We start from the raw sequence: 13,292 nt of genomic DNA on the forward strand, positions 1-13,292 counted from the left end.
GTGTGGTAGAAAAAGCTGAGAATTTAGTGTCAAAGGACATGGCTCTGCCACTCACTGGCTTTGTAACTTCTGGACAGTCACTTCCCTTTAGTTTCCTTTCTGATAAAAGGGAATCGATCAACACACATTGATTGGGCTTCTGTTATGTTCTGGGGACTGTTAATTATGGAGGGGTGTCTAATACAATGTAGTTTCTACACTCCAGAAACTTACAATCATCAGGGAACATAGCCAGGTAGAGTAGGAAAGGGTAAGATGTTCAGGCACCTAGTATGTGCCAGCCCCTGTGCTAGGCACTTTACTTACGTTAGCTTGCTTGGTCTTTACAACCCCACCCCCTCATGAGGTACATTTTCTGTTCTCCATTTTGCAGAGGAGGAGGCAGAAGTCCAGAGAAGTCAAGTTGCCCAGGATTGTGTAGCTAGTAAATGGAAGAGGTAGGCTCCTAAACCAGGTTTTTTAAAAATTTTATTCATTTGAGAGGCAGTGGGGAGTGGGGGGAAGAGAAGGAGGGCCATCAGTTTGTTGTTCCAGTTACTTATGCATTCATCAATTGATTCTTGTATGTGCCCTGACCAGAAATCGTACCTGCGACCTTGGCATATTGGGTTAATGCTCTATCCAACATAGCTACTCGGCCAGGGCACAAACCAGGGTTGTTTGTGCTCAAAACCTGCTCGATGCTTTTCCATCACATTGTTACACAAGTGATTATAGCACAGTGAGATGACCCCACTAAAGGATATGGGCAGCACGGAGGAGGTCACATAGGTGCTGGCTCTTTCAGGATAAAGAGGAATTCTTGAGGTGGGTAAAGAATCCAAGGTAGTGGAGAAAGGTATTGAAAAGCACATTTTAGAGATGCTATTAACAATGACAACAAATAGTTGGTAAGCACACGCTCTGTGCCGGGTACCGTGCTGAGTGGTTTGAGAGCATTACTTAATCCTTACAACGATTCTATGCAGGAAATATTATTGTTGGCCTCATAGAGATGTGCAACGAACTCTGAGATGCAAGTTAAGAACCTTGCTCAGGGTCCCACAACTGGCTAGTAGTGGAGCCAGAATTTGAACTCAGACTGCCTGATCCTAAAGTCCATGAACTTAACCTCCAAGTTCAGAGTGTAGCTGAAATGCAGGAAGTGTGGGAAGGACAGCAAGAGATGAGTTTGATGAGAGATGTTGGAACCATGTTTTGGGAGGCCATGCATCAAGAGTACTCCACAGAGATTATTGGAGATGGGGAATGACGGTGTATTTTTTAGGATGTGTCCTTGGGTGATACTGTGGGGGTTGGACTGGAAGGAGAGAGACCGCTTGGGAGGTACTGGGATAGTCTGAAGGAGGCATTGTCACAAAGCCGGGAACCAAGGTATTGCCAGGGATGAAGTTGGGCATGGGGGTGTTGGAGGGGTGAGGAACACGGAGGGTGAGTCTTGAGAGCCTAGACCATGCAGTAGAGGAACCGAGGAGTAAGGATTGCTGCCCCATTTCTTGCTTGGGGGAATGTGTGCTTGCAGGCTGGAGCCCCAGAGTTGGTGGGAGCAGAACCACTTTGGTCCTATATTGTGACTTTCCTCATCAAGAAGAATAATGGCGTATTTAAACAATGGCCCGTGCAGGCTTACTTTAGCTTGTGTTGGTGCTCAGTAGGCCATAATTTCTGGTTATGTTTCTCTAGTTCCATTTTCCTTCTTTCTCTAAATATTGGATCACCCTCCACTTATTTTTAGGTGCCCTATGTCGGGGCATAGGTTAGGGGAAGAGGCAGTGGGGTCCAATGGGGCTGTAGACCTGTTTCTCAGCATCTGTGCCATTGCTACCACTCGGCTCCCAGGGATTCCCTCTGCAGGTTTATTTTCACTCTTTTCCTTTATTCTGTCATACTCTCTTTTGGGTTTCCTAAGAGCTTTTCAAGCAGATGCTTAGCTCCTCCTTTTCTTTGTGTCATTTACATCAGCCTTGTGACTTTTTTTTCCATCTGTATTCAGGGGGAAGTTATAGATGGTGGTCCTTGGGTTTCTGAAAAGCATGAAGCAAGGTTTTATGGAGAAAGTTGAAAAATAAGTACTGAATAACAACAATCAGGTGCTTTCATGGTGGCTTGGCCCTGGTCTGAGTGAGCCCCTGAGAAAGCCCACTGGGAGACTTTAGCCTGCTCTGGACAGCATCGGGTGGATGGGCCAGATACGGACGCAGCAGGGGATGTTAGAAGCGGGCAAGGGCATGGGCTTTGGAATCAAACAGACCTGACGGTATACTAGCTGTGTAGCCTCTGGAGAGTTACTTAACCTCTCAGAGCCCCAGTTCCCTCACCTATAAAATGGGGCTACTGCTATGTACCCTGTAAGATTATTGTAAGGATACATGAGATTACACATGTGAAGCTCTCAATGTCTGCCTGGCACGTGGTAGCTAAGTAACATGTCAGACCCTTTGTCTTTGGTCCTAGAGCCGAGTCCAGAGCCAAACACGTTTTAGATGCTCCGAATGGCCTTGTGTGGGTGACTTGACAGCCTGTCGGGGTTAATCTCTCTGTGTACCCCAGTTGTACCTGGTATGTGACCATCTGTGCTTTTGTTGTGCTGAATTGAGTTGACCTGGATAACAAACAGGATCAGGCACCCCCGAGATTGTGGCAGACCCCAGTGACTCTGGACTGAACTAGTAAAATACAAGATGGGGAAAGAGACTTAAGAAGAGTTCATGGAAAACAAAGAAGAATAGTTCATGGAAGAAAAGGTGCCTCTGAGCTGAATGCCAGGGTCATGTAAGGGCCTAAGCAGAGAGTGCTGGCTGAGTTGCATTCCTTGAATTCCCCCGTGGAGCAGGCGGCATTGCCACCTGAGCTCTAGCGTCTGTGGAGCTGGTCAGAACACAAGCAAATCGGGGTTTTAAGGGTGAGGTCAGTAATGAGGTAGGGGTGGTGGTGGTGGTGATGTGTGTGTGTGTGTGGTGTCAGTAATGAGGGGGTGTATGTGTGTGTGTGTGTGGTGTCAGTAATGAGGGTGTGTGTGTGTGGGGGGGGGGGTGTCCAGAGTGCGTGGGAGAAGCATTCAGAGATTACAGCACCTTCAGGATAGTTATCTTAGAAAATAATTGACTGCAGGGCTGGGGTAATCAACTTTGAATAATGAATGACTGGACTTGAGACTTTAGCTCCAAATGGCAGAGCTCAGACCAAAAAATAGAATTTTACAGAGCAGATTTTAGCCCAGAAACAAAAGGATTTTCTGACACCCTGGGCTGCCAAGGATGTGCAGGGAGATATTTATCTTACACTGGATGGGAGAAGGTGGCTTTCAGCTCTCCAGTATTCTGGTTCTGAAAGACTGCCTGCTTTGGACTGTTTTTCTCTTCACCCAGTTAACAGTTTTTACTGAGCCTGCTATGAGCCAAGAAGCCCTGCTACCCTAGGTGTTTTTATAACTTTCTAATTCATGAAAGGATACAGGATGAATATCCAGAACTCAGTTCTGATTCAGGAAAAAGCTAAATAAACGTCACCTGATCTTTTATTTGATTTTATTTTTTAAAGCGTGTATTTTTTCTCTCCTTGATGTATGCAGGGCTGACTGAATCAATGAGCTGCACACACCCCTCCCAGGCTCGCTTTGCAGCGGAGGCTTCCGGCAGCAGGCCTTTTTATCTCGGATGGAAGCATTAGAAGGGCAGCAGCACCTGTTGTCCCCCCTTTGCTGCTTTTCCAGGGCAGCGAAGGGCCGGGCAGAGAGACCGCGCCGGTAGCGAGCCACTGCCGTGCGCAGGCGTTCGCTCTCATCTGACCCTCGCGTCCGTCCTGCCGCGGTTGGGGCCCACGTGCTTTTGCTAGTCCGCGCAGTGTTCGGGGTACAGGAAAGGGGCCTCTAAGTTGTCAGGGGGAGGGAAGACTCACTATGACACCCCTCTATCAAGTGACCACTGTGTGCCGGGCACTATAGTAGTAACACAGTGACAGAGGAGACAGAGCCAGGAAGAGGGCAGAGTGCGTGGGGGGTTTGGTTACTGACAGGATGGAGATGAGCAGCTGATGGGGAAAGCCTAGGACACCAATCCCCCCTCCTGCCGACACCCCAAGGCCTATATTATATACACTGATGACCCAGAGTTTGTTCTGTGGGCGCCATTGAAGGATATCTAGCAAGGCTTTCAAAGACGAGGTTTGTTTCTAGAGGCTCATTCTGGCTGAGCATAAAGAAGGATTGAAGAGGAGACATGTCAGAAGGGTGTGGGATCAACCCAGGAAAGTGGCTCTGAGGGTCTTCCAGAGCCTTGGAAAAGGAAGGGTCTCCTTCCCTTCAAGAACTCAGGGAGGCTGGAGCACTGAGAGTTTGCACCCTGCGCTGCTGCTCCCTGGTTGTGCGTGTGTGGGCCTGTCAGCTCACTTTCCAGACTCAGTTTCCACAGCTGCAAAGTGGGGACAATGCTTTTCTGTCAGAAGGTTGTTGTAAAAGCGTCTAGCACTATTCTTAGTGCATCAGTCCATCGGTCACTCGCAGGGGAGGATGCGCTTCGTGGTGGGGGGACTTGAGGATATTCTTGTCTGATTGCCGCTCCAGACTGAGATGTCACTCGCCTGTGGGGAGTTCCTGCAGGTCAACTGCAGGGAGGCTGAGGAGATGGGAATAGGCTTGGAGGAGGTGGCCAGGAGAGGGAGGGTGATCACCAGGAGCACCCAGGGCACGGAGGACGCTGGAGAGGGCAGAGTGCGTCACTTTATAGTGGACAGGAGCACAGATCTGACTTCGGCACATTTGGATGCCCAGGGTCTGAGGGCAGGGAGAAGGCTGAGCTGTTGTTTGCTTTCTCAGGTTTGGGGATTGGCCAGATTTGGAGGTTCTTCAGTCAACAAGCATGTACGGAGGAGTCCACTGAGTGCTAGGCATTGAGGGAACGAGGGTGGAGGTGTCTGGCAGCACTGGCCCTTGTGAAGCTCAGTTTGGTGGGGGAGATGGAAAGGGAGATCGGAGCGTGGGGCGATCCTGCTGTGACCTAAGCAGCTACCACAGGCTGTGGGCACACAGGTAAGGGAGAGTCTAGTTCTGTGTAGGGGCAAGAGGGGCTAGGAGGAGGCTGGGGAACTACACAGGACTCTAGACGTTTCTGAAAGGCCAGGCAGCAAGACCTATAAGGACAGTTCAGAGCAGGAAGAGGTTGATCAGACATACTCGTGCTGGGGTGCATTAACTCATTTTCTTCGTAACCCTGTTCAAGAATCCAATACTCAAGGGGCCTAGCTTGAGTCTAATGCTCTCCTTGTGGCCCAGAGAGAGAGAGCCGCTGGTGACAGTCTCAGCAGGCCAAACTCAAGGGGAAGAAGTCATCTCTTAAAGAGGCATTGGGATGAGGAGGGTTGTTAGGAAGAACCACAAGTGTCAACTAGAGGGCAAGTAAAAGTCCATTTGGAGGACGGGGCTAGTGTTCTAGGCAGCGCCCACCAGTCTCTGGAGCCAGACTTCCTGGGTAGAAATCCTGGCTTCTGCACTCATAGCTGTGTGATCTTGGACAAATTTCCTACCTTCTTTTTGCCTCCATTTTGTTATTGGTAAAAGGAGAGCATAATGGTACCTTCTTGTAGCATTATTGTGAGGATTATAATTAGTTAATGTATGTGCATTGTTTAGGATAGGGCCTAGCACATGGTAACTATTCACTAAGGCAGCTGCAGTAATAATGCTAAGACCGTTGCTGTTACCTTAAAGGAACTATATAGGTGGTGTGTCAGTGCGCCCGGCAGGTGGAGGAGTGTTGAGGGATGAATCTGTCTTTTGGGTGGGGGAAAAGATTGGGAGACAGGGAGACCTGCTGGGAACTCTCGGAATTGTCCATGTAAGCTATGATAAGAGCCTTAAACAAGGATGTGCAGTGGAAATGGAGAGGAGGGGACAGATTTGAGAGGGCATTTAGAGGTAGAATTTGATACGGCTTAGAGACTAGTGATGGGGGGATTGAGGGAGAAGGAAAAGTCTGGGTTGGCTCTATAATGGTGTGGGCTTGGTTGCTGGGATGATGGTGGTGCCTTCACAGTGACAGGGAGCCCAGGTGGAGAGGCCAAGGCCAAGTCCAAGGTGCAGGATATGCAAAGCAAGTATAATCAGGGCGACAGGGTTTGACTGCCGTTTTAGCAATGATATTATGTTGTGAGGTTCATTGCTCCTTAAATAATAGCAAACCCACATTTTAAATTAAATTAAACCATTTTTAGTTTAACTCTTCTGAGTGGACCCACACATGCATTCTCTGCTAGTTATTACTGAGAATGACTAAGAATTATAATTGAGCTGAAAATAATCTCCCGCCCATACTTGCTGCGTTGGTTTCTAAGTATTGCTTGGGCTTTAAAGTAATGAAACAAAGTTGTGCTCTTTCCAAATGTTAATTTTGAAGACTGCAGCTGGTAGCCATCTGTTACACCACTAGCATTTTACAATATTTGATTAGCACTTTATATAGTCTGGGGAAGCCTGCCAGTGGAATCTGCCCATCAGGTTGGGGGCTTCAGTGGTATGTCCGCTCGGGTGGTGCTCGAAGGTCTTTGCCCCATTGTATGGGGTTCCCCTCAGTTTGCTGGACTAAAGCATGGCTGGTCAGACCAGCAAGCTGATATCTGGGGCACGAGGACCTTGGGGACCCCACCCTGTTTGCACTCTTCCTTAGAGCTGGAACTGCCACAGCTCATCATACACGTAGAATTTGGGAGATGAAGATTTTTTGATCATGGGATTGTCTTGGATCATTGAAAAGTCTAGGGGTGGGACTGCCTTCGGGTGGATGGTTTGAGAGCTCAGGTGAATTCTTTAGACTTAGGTTTCGCTCAGGTTCTTGGCTCTGCCTGCTGCTGTGGCCTCAGTCTCAGGCTTCAAGATGAGGCAAGATGGCTTCTCTGAGAGAGAAGTCCTCTTAGCAGCAGGTCTGTAGAGAAGGAGCTGAGTCCTTTCCAGTCACTCCTGCAGAGGTGTTGAGATTCACTGAGCTCCCATCAGGTGCCCATCTGAATGGATCCTTGTGACCACTGGATGTAGGCCTCTGGTTGGTCAGGCTTGAGTGGAGCTCCACCCTGACCTGTGAGCTGAGACATGGCCAGGAGCAGATCACCAGACCCACGTCTGGGGCTGTTATCAGGAGGGAGAATGGATGGTGGGGGGCCAATAACCACCTGCCCACCCCGGTGTCAGAGCAAGAGCCCAGAGTACCACGAACAACTGGCAAACTTAACTGTGGAGGCAGGCATTTATTGTTGCCAGGAAGATAACATGCTGGAAAAGGAATGAAGGAGCCTCTGAAACCAGCCACTTAATGCGTTTCTTTTCTTAGTTTAAGGACCTCTGATAGATTTAGAATTCTGGTTCTGTTTTTTGAGGGGGAGGGGTTGTCTTTTTTTTTCTTTTCATGTTACTTTAAAACTAAGGCCAGTCACTTAATCTTGGTCTTTTAGCTCCTTCATTTGGAACATAGTGAGCTTCTCTGTCATAGAGGGGAAATCTGTACAGAAGAGATAACAGATTCCATTCAGTTCAGTTCAATAAACAGGGCACGAAGCGCTGGGGCCTGGGCCAGGCTCCACAGGCCTGGCAGCAGATGAATCCCTGGCAGTGTGGGAAGCACTGTACCAGCTCCATAAACAGGGCACTGCCAGCCCCCGGGGAGGGACAGTCAGGAAGGGCTTCCCAGAGGAAGTGACAATGGGCTGGATCCGTAAGGATAAACATGTGTTCCTCACATGGAGAGGGCAAGGGAGCTCCATGCTCAGGGAGCTGCCTGTGCAAAGGCACTGAGAGGCAGCTTACTTGCCGTTTTGGGGAGATCTGGGAGGAGGTCTTTGTGCTGACTGTGGGATGAGCCCAGGCATCGGTCTGGAGGAACCTGGGGAGTGACAGGCTGGAGGCAGGGAGACCAGGGAAGGTGCTGTGACAGAGGTCCTGGCAGGAGCCTGCAGGGCAGTGAGCATAAAGGAGGGGACAGTTATAGGCTGGGAGGTACTTCATGGAACCTTAACAAATCCTTATGTTCTAGAATCTACCATTGGATGTGAGTGTAGTCGTGGCTGAGTGGTTAAGGCGATGGACTAGAATCTACCCTTGGGAAAAAAAATCTATGCTCTTCATCGAGTTTTCTACTTCAAAAAATAAAGAGGCCAGGTCAGAGTTGCGGGTTCTTTGGAGAGAGTCATTATACATACAAAGAATAAAAACCTGAGTTCTGCAGACACAAAGGAGTACATGACATATGATACCTTTTATGTGAAACTCAGGAAAATGCAAACTAATCTGTAGCAACAGAAAGCAGAGGTTGCTTTGAGATGAGAGAGTAGTGAGGGCAGGAGGGAGGGATTGCAAGGGGCACGAGGAAGCTTGTGGGGGGATGGAGACGTTCACTCTGTTGATTGTGGTGATGGTTTTTTAGGTGTATACATATGTCAAAGCTTATCAAATTGTACACTTTAAATATGTGATTGTATGTTCGCTACATCTCAGTAAAGCTTAAAAAAGAAACAACTGGATTCTGGAGCCTGTCTGGGTTCAAATCACAGCTCTGTTACCAGCTGTGTGACCTTGTTGTCAGACCTCTCTGTGCTGATTTTTTAAATGTGTGCATTAATCACATGTAAAGCAAATAGGACAGAACAAGAGCTCATTATTATTCCTGTTTATAATACAGTAAAATGAAATCGTGTTCCATGACAACTGTGCCCACATCTGCTTCCTCATGCAGAGCCCTCTAAGATGGTGTCTCTCAAACTGTAACATGCATAAGAATCTCCTGGGCATCTTATTACAAGGCAGGTTCTGTCTAATAGGTCCACAGTGGGGACTGAGATGCTGCATTTCTAGCAAGCTTTCAGATGATATTGGTGCTATGGCCACACTTTGAGTTGCGAGGTTCAGGCCTTTGGGCAGCCTGCCCTCTGTTGCTTGAGGTTAGATGATTTCTCAGCAATTGTAATGCGGGGTTTTCCTGCTTGTCTCCCCTTCTCCGCCCGTCAGTGGCACCTCCTTACCCACTCACTACCTGAGGTTGGTGTCCCAAAAGAAGATGCTAGGATAAAGCTGAACATCTCGCTTTTGTTCCTTGCTGGCCTGCTCTGGGTTGAGACTTCTGCAAGACTGAATGCCCAGCTGGAGCTCAGGGTCTGGGTCCCATGAGGTGTGCCTGAGAGGGACCCGGCCTCCATGCTGTTATCAAGCCTACTTTGGAGAGCACTGGAACCTGGGGGCCAGGACTGAGAGTAATGGCCTGATGCCTTAGAGGTGATGCTCTGTGTCTTGCAGGGACAGAGGGTCTGCAGATGGCCCCACTACCGGGGGCAGAGCTGGTCCAGAGGCCTCTGCAGCTCTACCGATACCTGCTGCGCTGCTGCCGACAGCTGCCCACCAAGGGCGTCCAGGAGCATTACAAACACGCTGTCAGGCAGGTGGGAGCAGGGCATTCTGGTCCTGAGGATGGGGGTGCTTCTTCTAATGGGGGGCCTATTACAGGGTTGGGAGCCAGGGGCAGGGGCAGGGGTGGTCTTCCGGGTGGTGGTGGGTGGCAGTTTGTTAAGAGCCACAAGAAATCAGTGCTGGGCAGGCCAGCTCTTCTCTCTGGTTTTTGTTCAGAACACAGAGGATGGATGCGTTAACCAGCCCACGGCCCTGTGCCAGGCCTTGAATTAGGCAGCTGAGTGGATAATTACAACAGTGTGGGACACATCATCATTTTGACAGGTGTTTCTGTCAACAAAGCACACATGAATTTAACCATGAGAAAATATCAGTAAACCCAAACTGAGGGACCATCTACCACGTAACTGGCCTATTCTTGTCAACATGTCAATGTCATAAAGGCACAAGGACTGCTCTGGTTTAAAGGGGTCTAAAGAGATGTGACTGCTGAATGTAATGAATGATCCCTGATTGGATCCTGAACCAGAAAAAACAGTTATTGTAAAGAATATTATTGGGAAATTCATGAAACTGGAATATAGGCTATAAATTAGATAGATACAGCTATACTTTATCAATGTTAAATTTTTCTGAATTTGATTACTGTAGTTATGAAGAGAATGCCTTGTTGTTAGGAAATATGCACCTTTTAAAGATTTTATTTACTTTTTAAAGATTAAGTGAGGTAATTTTAAAAAAAATTATTAATTGATTTATTGAAAGAGAGAGAGAGATCGATCAGTTTGTTGTTCCACTTATTATGCATTCATTGGATGATTCTTGTATGTGCCCTGACGAGGAATCAAACCCACAACCTTAGCATATGGGAACTACTTTTTTTAGAGAGAAGAGAAAGGAGGGAGAAAAAGAGGGAGAGAAACATCATTTGGTTGCCTCTTGCACACCCCTAGCTGGGAACCTGGCCCGCCACCCAGGCATGTGCCCTGACTGGGAATTGAACCTGTGACCTTTCGGTTCACAGGCCGGTGCCCAGTCCACTGAGCCATACCAGCCAGGGCTTGTCTGAACTTTTAAATGCTTCCAAAACTTTTATACAAATACAAATAAAGAGAGAATGATGAAGCAAATGTGACAAAATGTTAATAGTTGGTGATTGTGAAGGCAATTCTTTTGTATTGTTCTTGCAACTTTTCTATAGGTTAGGAATTACTTCCAAATAAAAAATTAAAAACTAAAATTAATACATGTATCATGTGGAAAGTAAAAAGATAGAGGAACAACAGAGGGCTGTGGAAACATGGAGAAGGGAGCAGGTAGTTGTCTGAGGGAGTTAGGGAGGACTTCCCGGAGGTGAGCACTTGAAGTGTGTGCTCCTAAAGACAGGATGGAGGAAGTGTGGGGGCCAGAGTAACAGGGCAGAAGAGGAACCAGTGCTTTGGAGGGGCCCTGAGTGCTCTGCATGAACCTGAATCTCATGCTGCTTCTCAAGGGTGCATATCTGGTCAAAAGCCAACAGTAGCCTGGGCTCTGCACCCACCTGGCTGGATTTCCCAAAATCACCCTCTCTGCTGCCCTTCCTTTTCCACTTGAGGACAAGCCCTGTTCTTCCCTGTTGTGAAGCCACGAAGAGATCTCTCCCTAGTGAAAACAGCTTCTTGGAGGAGCGAATGAAACGCAGAGTGGGAATTTCCATTAGGCCTTCCACTAATCCACCCCTCACCTGATAACCTTTGGGCCCAGCTTGATTTGGGGGTAACTTGGGGACCTCTCTTCCTTTCCACAGCTGCCCAGCTGGCAGGAGTATGCAGTCGAATAGACCAGGATTCAAATGCTGACATTGCTTAGCAGCAGGTTACGGCTTCTGAGCCTCTGTGTCCTCATCTCTATGTGGGATCATAACTCTGTGGAGGGGTAAGGGAGATGCCCACAGATGGCCTGGTCTGTGGCCCGTGCTCTGAAGCTACTGGTCCTGTGAATTTTGCTATCATCTTTTTTTTGTGCTTGAACTTTCAGAGTTTCCGGGTTCATGCAGATGAAGATAATCCCGAGAGAATCCAGCAGATTATTAAAAGAGCTATTGAAGATGCCGACTGGATCATGAACAAAGTAAGTGCTTGGCTCTTCCGCCTGTGAGCTGTAACCTCCGTGACCAACAGGGGGCTCCTCTGCCCCATAGCTGAGAATGATCTAGCTGCTCCCAGCCTCTAGGAGCCAAAAGGTGATGGATGGCAGATGCCCTTCTGATTGCACTTGTGTGTGTGTTGGAGGCGGGGGGGATGCACCCTTAATTGCTAAAGGCAAGTTTTTGCCTAACAGTACTGAATAAACCGAGATGGGGCAGCAGGAGAAGGAAGAGAGCAGTGTTCCTGGGAGCAGTAGTGACAGAGCTGGCAGCTGTCTTGTGATGTCTTAGAGAAGAGTGCTATCTGAGGTGGGGAGGGAGTGAGCTCCCTGTCTCTGTACGTATCCACACTGAGGCCAGGTTATTGAGGAAACATTCAAGTGTCTGTTTTGGTGAAGACAGGGAGGGAGTCAGGAATACAGACTGGCTTGCTGGTCCTTACACTTCAGCGTTCGAAGACCTAGAGAGCTAGAACATGCTCCACTTCCCTGTCCTTCTAAATCCGAGTCTGCAGATACTGGGTCCAGTATTCATTTTTTAAAACTCAGTGATTGGGCTAGATGGCTTCTGAGGTTCCTCCTCTACCTGAGGTGTTGCTTCCCTCCAAACAAGACTCATCTCAAAGAGAACGATGGGCGCACCACTCTGTTTGATTCTGACGCCCCAATGTCTTTCTTGTCCTTCCTCCCAACCCCATCAACTACCTTTTCCAATAAAGAGGAAAGGGGGGATCCAGGCGCCAGCTAGAGATTCCACCACCTTCAAGACGGCCACAGTTCTCAGGGTTCCCTGGGTCCTCCCTCTCTCACCGGCTTCCCTTGCTCACCCCTAACGCTCTGTCTTGCAGTATAAGAAACAGCACTGAGACTCAGTGAAGCTGCCCTGAAGACACTGCAGCTGAGAGACCTCACCGCTGGAGCGAACCCGTGACAGCAGTTCTGGGCTGTCCACTGGTCTTGGTGGTTGAGAGAGCAGGAAGTCAGGGGTGGGAGACGCTGACACTTGCTCGGACGGCTCTTCTCGGCATGTTTGTGTCCGCAGTGACCTTTGCTTTTCCAGCCAGTTATGATGTGCGATTTGGGGAGAATGTGTTTTTTTCTCTTTTCTCTGGAAGTGACTCATTTATTCTAGAAATCATTCTTTGAGACATGGAGTGGGCGTCCCCTTGGATGGCAGCCGGCATAGAGAACAGGGCATGGATTTTAGAACCAGATGGATCTGGATTTGAATCCCAACTCAGTGAATTATCAAGTGTGTTTGTTCCCTTGTGAGAATTAAATAAGACGAAGTCAAAGAACTTGTCACAGGACATGGTACGTGGTGTTACCAATAAATGTCCCTCTGAGGAAGCCATCCTCCCCACTCCCGCCTCTGCTCCCACAGTGCTCCACACATGTCTCTCTGGCCCTCTCCATGTGGGGTCTTGTTTGCCTGTGGACTTGTCCCTGCCTGTTGCCCTCCCCACCTTCCCCGAGGCCCATGAGCCCTCATGGTCGCACTGTGCCCAGCACTCTGCCAAGTACCTGCGCTTCCGGATGCCATCTCTCCCTGCCCAGAGAAGCAGAGCCCTGGTCTTGGCCTTCATGGAGTTTACAGGGTCCCAGAGGGGTGGAATGCAGCCTGCACGAAACAAGGAAGAATGCCAGCATGTAGCATGGACATGTTTAGGCCTCTGTGAACCTGCAATCTGTCTTGAGTGTCCCTTCCCTCCTTTGCCACCATCTCGGAGGGGAGGGAGGGAGGAAACGAGCAAGCAGTTGTGTGGGTTCTTGTGAACCTGAAATT

At 48.7% G+C, this 13,292-nt stretch overlaps 1 protein-coding gene across 1 annotated transcript; it reads left to right on the forward strand.

The window, feature by feature from the left end:
- Positions 1–2,860: 2,860 nt before the first annotated feature.
- On the forward strand, positions 2,861–12,945 carry LYRM9 (LYR motif containing 9). Its single transcript, XM_090291209.1, has 4 exons — positions 2,861–2,907; positions 9,272–9,414; positions 11,399–11,491; positions 12,355–12,945. Exons 2-4 carry the CDS (start codon positions 9,289–9,291, stop codon positions 12,370–12,372), a joined length of 237 nt encoding a protein of 78 aa, XP_090147335.1. The 5' UTR covers positions 2,861–2,907; positions 9,272–9,288; the 3' UTR covers positions 12,373–12,945.
- Positions 12,946–13,292: the final 347 nt, after the last annotated feature.

Source organism: Furipterus horrens, unplaced genomic scaffold, assembly GCF_987537825.1.
Source record: "Furipterus horrens unplaced genomic scaffold, mFurHor1.1.pri manual_scaffold_11, whole genome shotgun sequence".
Classification (NCBI taxonomy): domain Eukaryota; kingdom Metazoa; phylum Chordata; class Mammalia; order Chiroptera; family Furipteridae; genus Furipterus; species Furipterus horrens.